Here is a 17,212-nt window from a genome sequence, read left to right as displayed (position 1 = left end):
TTTTTATATATATATATATATATATATATATGTATATATATGTTTTTTATATATATATATATATATATATATATATATATATATATATATATATATATATATATATATATATATATATATATACACCAGTGTCCGCCCTGAGATTGTGAGTTCAAACCCGGCCCAAAGACTATAAAAATGGGACTCATTACCTCCCTGCTTGGCACTCAGCATCAAGGGTTGGAATTGGGGGTTAAATCACCAAAAATGATTCCCGGGCGCGGCCACCGCTGCTGCCCACTGCTCCCCTCACCTCCCAGGGAGTGATCAAGGGTGATGGGTCAAATGCAGAGAATAATTTCGCCACACCTACTGTGTGTGTGACAATCATTAACAAAAATACCAAGCATGTAATATTTAGTTTTATGTAAATGCTAACCATTTGAAGGCCTTTTGATCAAATGATGTCAGTTTTCAAATAGTATACATTTTATTACCAGAATTATTTTACTCATTTAAACCTGCAACATTTTCTAATTCAGTGGTTCAACCACCTCCGAAAAAATGTGCCACCATAATGACCAACGGCAAAATATAATAGCTTAGTAGGCCTAAGTATTCATTAAAAACAAGGCAGAGGTTTTATTTAAGAAGTAAATGTAATATTGTTGGGCACTGTAACTTTACACACAGTTTGAACAGTAACACTGTGTTTGAATATAGGAAACTAAAAGACTGTACTTTAATTTAAAAAAGCGATTCTTTGGCGTACCACTATTGGTACATGCTTTTCAGACATTGTTCCATGTTTGCTGGTCCAGCCTCCCTATGCTTTTAAAAAGCATTATGTGCAATCAAATTAATACAGGTGAAACTCCAAAAAATGGATAATCGTGCAAGGATTTGTTTATTCTAGCCATTAGTTTTACAAGGTGAAACTAATAAATGACATACACTCATAACATGCAACTCAAGATATTTCGAGCCTTCTTTTGATATCATTTTGATGATTATGGCTTACAGTTAATGAAAACCCCAAATTGAAAATCTCAAAATTTGGGGTTTTCAAAAGCTCAAAGCCACAGGTATCAAACTTAAGGCCCGGGGCCAAATATGGCCCGCCACATTATTTTATGTGGCCCAGAAATAATAGCCTGGAAATAATATGCGGTAATAAAATGCTTAATTCCCCTTGCAAGAGTTTGTTCCGAAGCATCAACGTGAGAAAATTGAGGGAGCACAGCCAGCACAAACAAACGCACAACCGGGTCCTTTGAGGGGTGACTTTGGTGGAGTAGCGCAGAGGGTCGCAAATTGCAACGTAGCAGTTAGAGAAACTCTGGCAGAACAGCAGGAAGCTCACAGGGAAATCAGAGATTGCCAGCAAGAGGAGGATGAAGTTGGTGGGGGTGTGACTTTGCCTGCCACAGAGAGAGAAAAGCACAAAGTGAGTAACAAATGAAAAGCATTACAGGAACAAAACCATCTTTTTTTCTTCTAACTTCAGACAAACACTCGAACCTGAGCGGGAATCAACCACTACTAAATAACAGGAGCAAAAATCAACTACTGTATTTTTCGGACTATAAGTCGCAGTTTTTTTCATAGTTTGGCCGGGGGTGCGACTTATACTCAGGAGTGACTTATGTGTGAAATTATTAACACATTACCGTAAAATATCAAATAATTGTATTTAGCTCATTCACGTAAGAGACTAGACGTATAAGAGCTCATGGGATTTAGCAATTAGGAGTGACAGATTGTTTGGTAAACGTATAGCATGTTCTATATGTTATAGTTATTTGAATGACTCTTACCATAATATGTTACGTTAACATACCAGGCACGTTCTCAGTTGGTTATTTATGCCTCATATAACGTACACTTATTCAGCCTGTTGTTCACTATTCTTTATTTATTTTAAATTGCCTTTCAAATGTCTATTCTTGGTGTTGGCTTTTATCAAATAAGTTTCCCCCCAAAATGCGACTTATATATGTTTTTTTCCTTCTTTATTATGCATTTTCGGCCGGTGTGACTTATACCCCGGTGCGACTTATACCCCGGTGCGACTCATACTTCGAAAAATACAGTACTTGAAGTGAGCGATGGCGACTATGACCAGCATGTTGAGGGCAGCAGTGAGAGCAGAGATCACGTAGAGCAGTGGTCCCCAACCACTGGTCCAGGGACCGGTACCGGTCTGTGCTGAATTTGCTACTGGGCCGCACAGAAACATCAGTTAATTTATAAATTACTGCATTTTCTCCAACTTAACTTTTGCCTGTCCCAATATGGGATGTAACTTACAACTCCTTTGTTACAGCACAGGCTACAATGCACATTAATGGACAAATAAAATGTGAATGTGCCAGATTGTAGCCAAAGGCTAATTTCCATCTGCAGTGCCCTGCAGGGTCATTGTATCTAGCAGGGGTTCTTAAAGGGGAACATTATCACAATTTCAGAAGGGTTAAAACCATTAAAATCAGTTCCCAGTGGCTTATTTTATTTTTAGAAGTTTTTTTCAAAATTTTACCCATCACGCAATATCCCTAAAAAAAGCTTCAAAGTGCCTGATTTTAACCATCGTTATATACACCCGTCCATTTTCCTGTGACGTCACATAGTGATGCCAACACAAACAAACATGGCGCATAGAACAGCAAGATATAGCGACATTAGCTCGGATTCAGACTCGGATTTCAGCGGCTTAAGCGATTCAACAGATTACGCATGTATTGAAACGGATGGTTGTAGTGTGGAGGCAGGTAGCGAAAACAAAATTGAAGAAGAAACTGAAGCTATTGAGCCATATCGGTTTGAACCGTATGCAAGCGAAACCGACGAAAACGACACAACAGCCAGCGACACGGGAGAAAGCGAGGACGAATTCGGCGATCGCCTTCTAACCAACGATTGGTATGTGTTTGTTTGGCATTAAAGGAAACTAACAACTATGAACTAGGTTTACAGCATATGAAATATATTTGGCAACAACATGCACTTTGAGAGTGCAGACAGCCCAATTTTCATCAATTAATATATTCTGTAGACATACCCTCATCCGCTCTCTTTTCCTGAAAGCTGATCTGTCCAGTTTTGGAGTTGATGTCAGCAGGCCAGGGAAGCTAGGGTCAATATTCTTCTCTTGATCATCTTCGGTGGCATAAGGGACGGTGTGAGCCAAGACATCCAGGGGGTTTAGCTCGCTCGTCTGCGGGAACAAACTGCCGCCATTGCTTGCCGTGCTACCGAGGTCTTTTATCCCTGAATTGCTCACACACTCCGGCAGATTCAATGGGGGTCTGGCGGCAGATTTCTTTGACTTTATCGTTGGAAATGCATCTGCTTTGAGTGTCGCAGGATATCCACACATTCTTGCCATCTCTGTCGTAGCATAGCTTTCGTCGGTAAAGTGTGCGGAACAAACGTCCAATTTCTTGCCACTTTCGCATCTTTGGGCCACTGGTGCAACTTGAATCCGTCCCTGTTCGTGTTGTTACACCCTCCGACAACACACCGACGAGGCATGATGTCTCCAAGGTACGGAAAACAGTCGAAAAAACGGAAAATAACAGAGCTGATTTGACTCGGTGTTTGAGAAAATGGCGGATTGCTTCCCGATGTGACGTCATCGCTCCGAGAGCGAATAATAGAAAGGCGTTTAATTCGCCAAAATTCACCCATTTAGAGTTCGGAAATCGGTTAAAAAAATATAGGGTCTTTTTTCTGCAACATCAAGGTATATATTGACGCTTACATAGGTCTGGTGATAATAATGTTCCCCTTTAACCTTTTTGACCTCGGAACCCAACCTTTCCACTACAGAGGAGCACGGGGACCACTGCAAAATTAACACTGAATTAGTAATCTTACTCTTGATTTTGATCATATTCAATAATTATGTCTAACCTACTTACAGTTTACTACCTTGTCAAATTATATAAAAGCATGTGTTAATCACAAAGATTATATTATTAACAAATAAACCTTAGGTTTAGGTCAGGCTGATTTAAAGTACTAACCAAATAAACAATACATTTACATACAAAATGTTGTGCTAAAATAAATAAACTACATTAATAATAAATATGTTTCTTAACTAAACTGTCAATAAAATTGAAATGCAAATGAAAATACAGCTTCACCACTTTAGTCATAATTTTTGCGCTTAAGAAATGTCTCTATGACATTAGCTCCAGACTTCTGTTTGTTTTATATTGTCATTACTGCCACAAGTGGTGGAAAAGTGTATTACAACTGTTGTGCCGCTGCTGCCTATATGGACCACATCTGAAAAACACATATATTTCATTCTAGGGGGGGCTCGCAGCCCAACACTCTACGGTTAAGAAACACTGGTGTACAGTATATGCCATTAACGTGCCGGGCAACATCTCTTCACAAAGAAACACACCCAGGGCTCTCACTACTTCAGCGTTAGAGTGAGTTGATTTTTCATGCTCATTTTTTTTGCTGTTTTTATCTGCCACATGTGGAAAGCCGGTCCGTGAAAATAATGCATACATTAAACTGGTCCCTGGTGGAAAAAAGTTGTTGACCTGCGGGAAGCAGAGTTCCACTCCCTCGATCGCAGGAATCAGAGAGAAAGTGAGCATGGTGCCAACATTTAACTCAACCCTCCTCCCCCAGCCACCTTCAACCATCTTCATTTTAGATTATGTAAGCCTGGGTGCAACCAGTGGGGGCATCCACACGCCAACAAGTTCTACGAAGTTTTCAAATTAACCCTGGGGATAAGTTGATTGGCAACACTAAATTGGCCCTAGTGTGTGGATGTGAGTGTGAATGTTGTCTGTCTATCTGTGTTGGCCCTGCGATGAGGTGGCGACATGTCCAGGGTGTACCCCGCCTTCCGCCCGATTGTAGCTGAGATAGGCTCCAGCGCCCCCCGCGACCCCGAAGGGAAATAAGCGGTAGAAATGGATGGATAAACCTTTGATCCTGTGAGTCTTACCACTAAATATTTTGACAATAAACCAGCTTCCAGATTTTTCTCTTAAACCATAGTGATATTTATGTTTAGAAGGCAGGATGTCCTGTGTTGGAAGTGTCGGCTCTTTTCCACTAAGTATTCCTTCTGGTTCAGCATGAACTGGAACAGAAATTCTTGTTTTTTCTGCCTTAGGGATACTGAGATAACATTATTGGTCGTTACCATAGTACTTGTTGTACCATGGCCATGGTATAACGAGACACCATGAAGTGCATTAATGCAGTGTTTTTCAACCACTGTGCCGCGACACACTAGTGTGCCGTGAGATACAGTCTGGTGTGCCGTGGGAGATTATCTAATTTCATCTATTTGGGTTAAAAATATTTTTTGCAAACCAGTAATTATAGTCTGCAAATGATGTGTTGTTGTTGAGTGTCTTTGCTCTCTAGAGCTCGGCAGAGTAACCGTGTAATACTCTTCCATATCAGTAGGTGGCGGCCAGTAGCTAATTGCTTTGTAGATGTCGGAAACAGCGGGAGGCAGTGTGCAGGTAAAAAGGTGTCTAATACTTAAACCAAAAATAAACAAAAGGTGAGTGCCCCTAAGAAAAAACATTGAAGCTTAGGGAAGGCTATGCAGAACCAAACTAAAACTGAACTGGCTACAAAGTAAACAAAAACAGAATGCTGGACGACAGCAAAGACTTACTGTGGAGCAAAGGTAATGTACATCCAACCATGACATGACAATCAACAATGTCCCCACAAAGATGGATACAAACAACTGAAATATTTTTGATAGCTTAAACAAAGTAGATGCGGGAAATATCGCTTTAAGGAAGACATGAAACTGCTACAGGAAAATACCAAAAAAAAGAGAGAAAAAGCCACCAAAATAGGAGCGCAAGACAAGAACTAAAACACTACACACAGGAAAACAGCAAAAAACTCTAAATAAGTCATGTCGTTACAGTACACCTACTTTGAGACAAGAGCTATATTGATGCATGGTTGGTTATGCTTTAAATTCATATCCAACAATTGCAACAACGCCTTTTTACTGTCAACTGAGTTTTGTTTTTTAATGATTTCTGTTGGTCACGTGCCTCCGGATTTTTTCAACACTAAAAATGTGCCTTGGCTCAAAAAAGGTTGAAAAACACTACATTAATGGGTCCAAACAAACTTGGGTATGGACAACAAAACAGACCTTCACCAATGTCTTTGTCTTATCTTCTTTCTTGATTCACACTCTGTCCGCACACTGAGTCTTGGTTTACGCTTTCTTGTTGAGGGTGTTTTTTTTAGCCTTTGCCGCCAAACTGTCTTGAAATGCTTTATTTTGTGTAGTATTAGCATTCCGAATGACTAGCTATTGCGTTTCTGTTCCATCCATCCATCCATCCATCTTCTTCCGCTTATCCAAGGTTGTGTCTCGGGGGCAGCAGCCTAAGCAGGGAAGCCCAGACTTCCCTCTCCCCGGCAACTTCGTCCAGCTCCTCCGGGTGGATCCCGAGGCGTTCCCAGGCCAGCCGGGAGACATAGTCTTCCCAATGCTCCTTGGTCTTCCCCGTGGCCTCCTACCAGTCAGACGTGCCCTAAACACCTCCCGAGGGAGGCGTTCGGGTGGCATCCTGACCAGATGCCCGAACCACCTCATCTGGCTCCTCACAATGTGGAGGAGCAGCAGCTTTACTTTGAGCTCCTCCCACATGACAGAGCTTCTCACCCTATCTGTAAGGGAGAGTTCCGCCACCCGGCGGAGGAAACTCATTTCGGCCGCTTGTACCCGTGGTCTTGTCCTTTCAGTCACACCCCAAAGCTCATGACCATAGATGAGGATTGGAACTTAGATCCCATCCTCGTTTCTGTTATAGACAAATAAATCACAGGTGTAGTTCACCTGATTATGCCCAAGCCATGGTAACTATGGATGGATCTCCTTTGGCATCGATGGTCGGGAGAGATCTGCGCCTCCTTGCTGCCTGGTCGCACACCTGAAGAGAGTATTTTGAATACAGACAGTTAGTTTTATGGACTTGGTACAATGGGAAACTTCAAATTACCTGGATGCACGAGTCTCCCTGTTGCACACACAGGTCTACTCTGCAGTGCAGGAAAATTTCGCTGTCTCTGCCCAAGAATCTGAACATGTTGAAGGAGAAGTAGTTGGACGTTCCCTGCCCGTTGCCTTCAATGTCCACCGTCGAGTCGGCAGGATTAGGACATCTACTCAGACACAGGAGTGAAGACATGGCCTGGGCAGCCAGCAACAATCTTTGTTGGCCTCTCAGCACAACTCACCCTGCAGTGATGAGATCGTAACGAATGCTCCCATTTGAAGACAATTGATCTGTAGCCCAGCAGGATTCGGTCACTATAGAGAGATCGTTTCCCTCCAATCCATACGCCTTAATCTCCACCCAGATTTTCTCATTGAGCAGAACTCCGGTACTCGACTCTATGGGTTGTGTTCTTCCGGGATCGATGTACGCAGTCAGGGTCAGGATGTAATCCCACTCGCCCGAACTGAGGTGTTTAATCACTGGGCTGCCAAGCAAAAACACAAACAATATCTTATGAAACATGTCCCAAGTAGCAGCTCCGGAAACGGACACCAACCGCTCACCTGTCTTTGATTTTGATGGCCAGGCCCTCTGGGTCTGGTTGGTCAAAATGGCAGGAGAAATCCATCTGCACGTTACTGTAACGTGTCACTACACTGGAGATGTTGGGTGTCATGATGACATTTTTGTAGGTTATTTTGCTCGAGTTTGCCTACAGGGTTACATATGCGCAGGGGTTGTCAATGTTCTCGATGCAATCAATCCAAATTGTTTTGTTTTATAATAAGGCAGGAAGTCAGATACCCACCTTGATGATTGCTCCACATGTGTGGTCCCTATCAAAGTTAAAAGACACCATGTGGGTCTTTTCGTCAATGTCAGCTTTGCAGCTCTCGTCGTTGAGGTGTAGCCTTGTGTAGTCGATGCCCTTCTCCAACAGGAGGCAACAGTACATGGTCACCGAAGCAGATGTGTGGCTGCAAACTGCCGGCTCACCTGAGTTTTACACAGCAAAACACAATATGGATGCATTTCAGCTTCTAAAACCAATCTAGGTTGCGGAGCGTTGTCGTGGACATACCAAACTTGTCTTTGGATCTGTAGTCTGAGGCAAAAAGAGCCCGGCAAAGACAATGAGCTTTTCCGTCATAGCTCACGCCGCAGAACTCGTGATCGCTGCAGAACTTGTCCCGGCACATGGCCTCAGGACCGGCAGCTATAACACAAATACCGAAAGAGGTTGCCAAGACTTTCCATCCATCCATCCATCTTCTTCCGCTAATCTGAGGTCGGGTCGCGGGGGCAGCAGCCTAAGCAGGGAAGCCCAGACTTCCCTCTCCCCAGCCACTTCGTCCAGCTCCTCCCGGGGGATCCCGAGGCGTTCCCAGGCCAGCCGGGAGACATAGTCTTCCCAGCGTGTCCTGGGTCTTCCCCGTGGCCTCCTACCGGTCGGACGTGCCCTAAACACCTCCCGAGGGAGGCGATCGGGTGGCATCCTGACCAAATGCCCGAACCACCTCATCTGGCTCCTCTCGATGTGGAGGAGCAGCGGCTTTACTTTGAGCTCCCCCCGGATGACAGAGCTTCTCACCCTATCTCTAAGGGAGAGCCCTGCCACCCGGCGGAGAAAACTCATTTTGGCCGCTTGTACCCGTGATCTTGTCCTTTCGGTCATAACCCAAAGCTCATGACCATAGGTGAGGATGGGAACGTAGATCGACCGGTAAATTGAGAGCTTTGCCTTCCGGCTCAGCTCCTTCTTCACCACAACGGATCGATACAGCGTCCGCATTACTGAAGATGCCGCACCGATCCGCCTGTCGATCTCACAATCCACTCTTCCCTCACTCGTGAACAAGACTCCGAGGTACTTGAACTCCTCCACTTGGGGAAGGGTCTCCTCCCCAACCCGGAGATGGCACTCCACCATTTTCCGGGCGAGAACCATGGACTCGGACTTGGAGGTGCTGATTCTCATCCCAGTCGCTTCACACTCGGCTGCGAACCGATCCAGCGAGAGCTGAAGATCCTGGCCAGATGAAGCCATCAGGACCACATCATCTGCAAAAAGCAGAGACCTAATCCTGCAGCCACCAAACCGGATCCTCTCAACGCCTTGACTGCGCCGAGAAATTCTGTCCATAAAAGTTATGAACAGAATCGTGACAAAGGGCAGCCTTGGCGGAGTCCAACCCTCACTGGAAACGTGTCCGACTTACTGCCGGCAATGCGGACCAAGCTCTGACACTGATCATACAGGGAGCGGACCGCCAAAATCAGACAGTCCGATACCCCATAGTCTCTGAGCACTTCCCACAGGACTTCCCGAGGGACACGGTCGAATGCCTTCTCCAAGTCCACAAAACACATGTAGACTGGTTGGGCAAACTCCCATGCACCCTCAAGGACCCTGCCGAGAGTATAGTAGAGCTGGTCCACAGTTCCACGACCAGGACGAAAACCACACTGTTCCTCCTGAATCCGAGGTTCGACTATCTCCTCTCCAGTACACCTGAATAGACCTTACCGGGAAGGCTGAGGAGTGTGATCCCACGATAGTTAGAACACACCCTCCGGTTCCCCTTCTTAAAGAGAGGAACCACCACCCCGGTCTGCCAATCCAGAGGTACCGCCCCCGATGTCTTGCCAAGACTTTGCAACCTCTTAAAAAAAGTGAAGTTTCAGAATAAATGAGACTGAATGTGTTTTTCCCTCGCCAATTCCCCACCCTTATAATAGTAGTACTCGTAGAGTCCTACATTCTTACTAGTAGTAGGACTAGGACAAGGTGTAGTCCCGGTTACTCCGATATGAGTTTTAACTCCAGCTAGCTTTCTCAAAAATTGGATATCGGTTATTGCTGGGTTTGGTTGGCAAGAACCTTCTATTGCAATCTCCTTACCGCATCCAGCCGTCGACCTCCAGTCCTCCACTGTGATGTTGTTTTGCTGGCGACAGGCTCTGGCATAGGCCTCCATCAAGTGGCATTTGAGGCCATCCACTGCGGGGGACTGGCACAAATTGCTGATGCAGGCCGAAACGAAGGGCTCAGGGTCGATTTGCATGTGGCACCGAGTGAACGGATCCTGCCACATGAGTTGACACCTACCAAGCAGACATGAAAACCCCGTCACTCGCAAGGATGTAATGTGCTCTTTTGAAATAAGTCTTTACCACTCAGTCGAAGCGTTGCAGTTGATCATTTCATCCTTAGCTTCTTCATGTTGCATCTCACACCCAGCAATGCTGTGTTCTGAGACTCTCTCCTCACTCAAATCCACGGAGGAATTTCCACATAATCCATGCACGGCAGCTGCACTTTCACCTGTTAAAATATTTTGGACTGAGCAGGAAGTCACTGCATGCATGTGATGATGCCGTGTAACTGGGAAGTGGCTTCGCAATAATGACTTGCTGTAGATGTCGATGACAATGATACAACAAATAGCGAAATATATGGAACCATTTTTCATTGAAGTGACCCCTCTGGGTTTCAAATTTTATGCTGAAAAGCAGTCGATCATATATGTCCACATCAGCTTTTTGATGATAATAATAATATGTTGGACTTGATGGGTTATACAATATGATTGGCAGCATGAGCAGGACAAACTTAAGTAGGTTCTGCTGTACCATGCAATTGAGCTACTATGTCTATAAGATTTGGTATATTTGAACAACAAACACCAGATATTTCAAACTTCCTAAGCTAGACCGTACCATTAAACAAGGATTAATGTAGATTTCAGAGGTGCATAGACCATTAGGCTGTGTCCTCTGGACAGTGCATCTCCAGGATTGGGCCACTGATAATTTTGTGGGCGGTCTTATTTACGTGCCGCCACTTTGACAGCGTCTTCTCCCCGTCATCCATGTTGTAATTTTTAGCGCTTCAATAGCCAGTCTACTGACAGACCTAAACACTCATTTGTACAAAACCCAAAACCAGTGAAGTTGGCACGTTGTGTAATTCGTAAATAAAAACAGAATACAACGATTTGCAAATCCTTTTCAACTTATATTCAATTGAATAGACCGCAAAGACAAGATATTTAATGTTTGAACTGAGAAACTTCTTTTTTTTTTGCAAATAATCATTAACTTAGAATTTAATGGCAGCAACACATTGCAAAAAAGTTGGCACGGGGGCATTTTTACCACTGTGTTACATGGCCTTTCCTTTCAACAACCCTCAGTAAACGTTTGGCAACAGTCCAGGGTCTCCGTTGTTGTATTTGACGCTTTATATTGCGCCACACATTTTCAATGGGAGACAAGTCTGGACTACAGGCAGGCCAGTCTAGTATTTTACTACGAAGCCACGCTGTTGTAACACGTGCAGAATGTGGCTTGGCATTGTCTTACTGAAATAAGCAGGGGCGTCCAAGAAAAAGACATTGCTTGGATGGCAACATATGTTGCTCCAAAACCTGTATGTACCTTTCAGCATTTTTGGTGCCTTCACATGCCTTGCGCACTAATACACCCCCATACCATCACAGATGCTGGCTTTTGAACATGGCACCTATAACAGTCCGGTTGGTTCTTTTCCTCTTTGGTCCGTAGGACACGACATCCACAGTTTCCAAAAACAGTTTGTTTGTGAATGACTGAACATTTCATGGAAGGGGTTTCATGGGGGTTGGGTTGAGGTGGGAGGGGACAGGGTTGAGGAGGTGGGGTTTGGTGGTAGCGGGGGGTGTATATTGTAGAGTTAGTGCTGCAAGGGGTTCTGGGTATTTGTGCTGTTGTGTTTATGTTGTGTTACGGTGCGGATGTTCTCCCGAAATGTGTTTGTCATTCTTGTTTGGTGTGGGTTCACGGTATGGCGCATATTTGTAACAGTGTTAAAGTTGTTTATACGGCCACCCTCAGTGTGACCTGTATGGCTGTTTACCAAGTATGCCTTGCATTCACTTGTGTGTGTGTAAAAGCTGCATATATTAAGTGACTGGGCCGGCACGCTGTTTGTATGGAGGAAAAGCGGACGTGACGACAGGTTGTAGAGGACGCTAAAGGCAGTGCCTTTAAGGCACGCTCCCAATAATGTTGTCCGGGTGGAAATAGGGAGAATGGTTGCCCCGGGAGATTTTCGGGAGGGGCACTGAAATTTGGGAGTCTCCCGGTAAAATCGGGAGGTTGAAACCGATACTGATAATTTACGATATTACATTTTAAAGCATTTATCGGCCCATAATATCGACATCTCTAGTAGGTACCCTTTAAGTAACCGATAATGACTTCTGTTCATACCCTTCAGGTGGATCTGCACCGTGTTGCCATCAAAGAAGACTGTAACTGTGTAGTTGGACTGCGATATTTTAGCAGTCACTCCGCTCTGGTCCTTGGTAAGTTCCACTCCGTGGACAACTGTAGCTGTGGTGTCGAGGGCTTGGGAAATGTCATTTATCTTGACAGCGACAAAAGACCACAATAGACATCTCAGTGAAGTGATCTCTCTGTAGTGGAGATGAACTCTTACCTCCACTCGGCCACCTTGTAGTAGCTTCATCTTAACATCTTGCTTGTCCAGGTGCACGATCACATGGTCCAAGAAGCTGACGTCCTTGCGGCGCCGCTCCTTGAATACGCCCTGGATCCGAACGTTTGGGACGGCCTCAGACTTCATCAGAGTGTATCCGCATCGGTCAGTCACAGTGTGAACGCGGCCGACAAAATCGATGACCGTGGAGGCGGTCAAAGTGCACATGGCGTCAAAGGCGCAGCTGATGGAATAGATACAGGTATGCAAAGGCAATGGTTCGAATAAATCAACTGGGCTTGTTGTGGATTTACCTGCCGTTGCCTTGGCAGTGGTGCATCGGTGCACATTCGCTGACCGCAGTGGCGAGGCCATTCACGTCGCACGTGACGGTAGCGCAGACGTCTGGGTCGCTAATGGTGGTATTGATCATGTAAACAGAACCTGCCATTTGGGAGATTTGGTTAGCGTTTCCTTGTTTTAAACCGACTCCATGAGCTATTGGATCAGCTGACCTGAGAGTCGGCATCCGCTCATGTCTGTGATGACGCCCATGCTCGTCTCGTTGGCTTGAAACACGTGCTTGGAAACCGTTTGGCCTTTTACCTGCGCATATGCCACCTGGACCAATGACATTTGTAGCCAGTAGAAGATATCAGGCCAAGACAATCTATCCAACGTTGCAACATATATTTCCATGCCCTAAACCGGGGGTCGGCAACCCGCAGCTCTGTAGCTACATGTGGCTAGTGCCCTAGTGGCTCCCTGGAGCTTCTTCAAAAATGTATGAAAACGGAAAAAGATTGAGGAAAACTATATTTTTGTTTTCATATGGTTTCTGTCAAACACGACACAAACCTTCCTAATTGTTAGAAAGCCCACTGTTTATGAAAGTGGTTGGTTTTTGGCATCTTATTTGTCCAGCTTCCATACTCTTTCTTTATACACTTTACAAGAAATAACATTGGCGGCAAACTCCGTAGCTTGCTAGCTTGTTTGCGCTAGCTTTCTGAGACTCTAATTTTGTTAGCGCAGGCAGGATGAAGCAGCGCTTTTATTGTGAAGACAGGAACTGTGCAGTTGGCCTTTAGAGTTTTGACAGCAGGTAAGGCGCGAGAGTCTGTTGAAATAAAAAAGTGTTTCTCGCCTTCCTGTCGGTCGTTTTTTCTTAATAACGATCTGGCAGTAGCCAGCATCATCTCACAAGATCCTCAGGTGCCGTGAATGTCAATCAAGTGACGAAAGTGACGTCTTGGTGAAGATTGATGATCGCTAGTTTTTAGGTCTATTTTTTTAATGCCTGGCTACCCTCGGCGATCGACTGACACACCCTCGGCGATAGACTGACACACCCTCCGCAATCGACTGACACACCCTCGGCGATCGACTGACACACCCTCCGCGATCGACTGACACACCCTCGACGATTGACAGACACACCCTCCGCGATCGACTGACACACCCTGTGCGATCGACTGACACACCCTCCGCGATCGACCGACACACTTTTCGCGATCGACTGACACACCCTCCCCGATCGACTGACACACCCTCCGCGATCGACTGACACACCCTGCGCGATCGACTGACACACCCTCCGCGATCGACTGACACACCCTCCGCGATCGACTGACACACCCTCCGCGATCGACTGACACACCCTCCGCGATCGACTGACACACCCCTCGACAATCGACTGACACACCCTCTGCGATCGACTGACACACCCTCGGCTAACGACTGACACACTCTCCGCGATCGACTGACACAGCCTCCGCGATCGACTGACACACTCTCCGCGATCGACTGGCACACTCTCCGCGATCGACTGACACACCCTCCGCAATCAACTGACACACCCGCGGTGATCGACTGACACACCCTCGGTGATCGACTGACACACCTCTCGGTGATTGACTGACACACCCTCCGCGATCGACTGACACATCCTCCGCGATCGACTGACACACCCTGTGCGATCGACTGACACACCCTCCATGATCGACTGACACACCCTCCACGATCGACTGACACACCCTCGGCAATCGACTGACACACCCTCGGCAATCGACTGACACACTCTCCGCGATCGACTGACACACCCTCCGCGATCGACTGACACACCCTCCGCGATCGACTGACACACCCTCCGCGATCGACTGACACACCCTCCGCGATCGACTGACACACCCTCCGCGATCGACTGACACACCCTCGGCGATCGACTGACACAGCCTCCACGATCGACTGACACACCCTCCACGATCGACTGACACACCCTCCGCGATCGACCGGTAGCTCGCGATCAATGTAATGGGCACCCCTGGTTAAAAGCAAGCACCTACTAGCTCACATACCCTCCCAACCTTTCTGCCTCACCTTGCCCTACACTTTGCTGCAATGATAAAATAAATGATAAATGGGTTGTACTTGTATAGCGCTTTTCTACCTTCAAGGTACTCAAAGCGCTTTGACACTACTTCCACATTTACCCATTCACACACACATTCACACACTGATGGAGGGAGCTTCCATGCAAGGCGCTAACCAGCACCCATCAGGAGCAAGGGTGAAGTGTCTTGCTCAGGACACAACGGACATGACGAGGTTGGTACTAGGACTACAAATGGTTAGTCCTTTTGAACATGGATCAACTTAAAGTATTTATTTTCTTTGTTTTTCCATGCTGCTGTGACAAGACCGGTGTTTTCTGAGGAAACTGGTGCTGCTCTTACAAGATCCGCGTCTGTGTATCCGGAATAAGTCCTGATAGCCAGAATGGCTTGTGCTCCGAAGTTGCCCAGTTCCACTTGTTGAATCTGTCAACATGTAAGTAAATAATTAAACAACAGCAACATCTTGTGAGTCTAGCTAACCTTCAAAACCTACCTCAGAATATTGATGATCTTTCAAAGGTATCACGTTGACACACTTCCCGGCATGCTTCAGTTCCGGCAACATCTTATGGACCCCGGACCCTGCTGGTATCTCATGTGCGAGTACAGACCAGTTGCCTCTGTCCGCCGTCCCTCCCGACATCACGATGCAGTCGTTTTGGGCGCCGTCTTCGTAGGCGCCGTTGAAGCATAGTGCAAAGCGGCTGTCGTTGAACGCCACCTTTTGTCATGTAAAAACAGGAAATTATGAAAGCTGTGTTATTATAGGTGCCCCCTGTGGTGGTGAGGTGTAATTACAAGAGTTTGCTTTAACTGTTTAGTGCAAGGGTGTCCAACCTTTTTGACCTGGGGGGCTGTGTTTGGCTAAAAGAATTTGGGCGGGGGCCGAAAGCCGACTGCATGCAATATATACATATATACATCCATCCATCCATCCATTTTCTACCCCTTATTCCCTTCAGGGTCGCGGGGGGGCGCTGGAGCTTATCTCAGCTACAATCGGGCGGAAGGCGGCGTACACCCTGGACAAGTCGCCACCTCATCGCAGTATATATATATATATATATATATATATATATATATATATATATATATATATATATGTGTATATGTATATACAGTACAGGTCAAAAGTTTGTACACACCTTCTCATTCAATGCATTATTTATATTGTAGATTGTCACTGAAGCCATCAAAACTATGACTGAACACATGTGGAGTTATGTACTTAACAAAAAAAGGTGAAATAACTGAAAACATGTTTTATATTCTAGTTTCTTCAAAATAGCCACCCTTTGCTCTGATTACTGCTTTGCACACTCTTGGTATTCTCTCGATGAGCTAACTCCTTCAAGAGTGTTGGAAAACTATTTCAGGTAACAACCTCTTGAAGCCCATCGAGAGAATGCCAAGAGTGTGCAAAGCAGTAATCATATATCATACATATCAATCCAAGTTCATTTAAATAGCTCTTATTCACAAATGCCTCAAAGGGCTGCACAAACCACAACGATAATGTGTGTGTGCGTGTGTGTGTGTTTGTGTGTGTGTGTGTGTGTGTGTGTGTGTGTGTGTGTGTGTGTGTGTGTGTGTGTGTGTGTGTGTGTGTGTGTGTGTGTTTACATATTATAGTATATCATGAATATATTATTATAATTGAATATTAAGAGTATGTGAAAGTTCAACTCCTACTTTGTTTACTTCCGTGATGACCTCTTTAAAGCTTTGTAATCAAGCAGAAATACCAAGCAGCTAAAAGTCAAACATGGACAAGTGCGGAGAGAGCGTTCTGCATTTTTCCCATCATACCTTGCAGTGGATTTAAATGTGTAATTTCGATTTTTTTTTTATAGTGGTGGCACTTTTTTTAATAATAATACCCAAAACGTTCAATCAACAGGCTGTGTTACATGTGACCATGTTGACATTTTGTGCTGGTTGAAATTTTTTTTCTTCGCCCTGACTAGGAAAGGTTGTTTGGATTGGGTCCTATAAGTAAATGCTGTGCTTCTAATATCAAGAAAGGTTATTTAAATGTGATACAAAAACACCTCGCACTGCCAGGTGCCTATGTTATTGAACTTGTGTCGCTGTCTAGCGGGCTAATTTGAAGATGCAGACGGTTCTCACATATAATTTGTGGTACTTTTGTCCAAAGTATGTGATGGGACAGTTGATGATGTCCATCTCTCCAGACCTGGTAAAAGTCCAGTCCATTGCGGCAGCACCTGAGTGTTCAAACATGTTTTTTAAAAAAATGTCTTTGTTGCAGTTTCGGGATGAAGAGGAGCAATCTTTATGTGGTCTTACCTGTCTGAAGCCCAAGCACT

The 17,212-nt window shown here is 45.2% G+C and overlaps 1 protein-coding gene across 1 annotated transcript; it reads right to left on the bottom strand.

Annotated features, from left to right (window-relative positions):
- Positions 1-1,138: 1,138 nt before the first annotated feature.
- On the bottom strand, positions 1,139-15,525 carry LOC133613965 (uncharacterized). Its single transcript, XM_061971898.2, has 15 exons — positions 15,376-15,525; positions 15,222-15,305; positions 13,002-13,107; positions 12,801-12,930; positions 12,487-12,730; positions 12,258-12,414; positions 10,179-10,329; positions 9,907-10,109; positions 8,086-8,220; positions 7,813-8,000; positions 7,568-7,716; positions 7,243-7,488; positions 7,005-7,167; positions 6,842-6,935; positions 1,139-1,400 (listed from the first exon to the last, which is right to left on the bottom strand). The coding sequence occupies exons 1-14, from the start codon at positions 15,523-15,525 to the stop codon at positions 6,846-6,848; spliced, it is 2,196 nt and encodes a 731-aa protein (XP_061827882.2). The 3' UTR covers positions 1,139-1,400; positions 6,842-6,845.
- Positions 15,526-17,212: the final 1,687 nt, after the last annotated feature.

Source organism: Nerophis lumbriciformis, linkage group LG13 (genome assembly GCF_033978685.3).
Source record: "Nerophis lumbriciformis linkage group LG13, RoL_Nlum_v2.1, whole genome shotgun sequence".
Classification (NCBI taxonomy): Eukaryota; Metazoa; Chordata; class Actinopteri; order Syngnathiformes; family Syngnathidae; genus Nerophis; species Nerophis lumbriciformis.
Note: the sequence above shows the minus strand (reverse complement) of the source record. Positions and strands in the feature narration are given on the sequence as shown.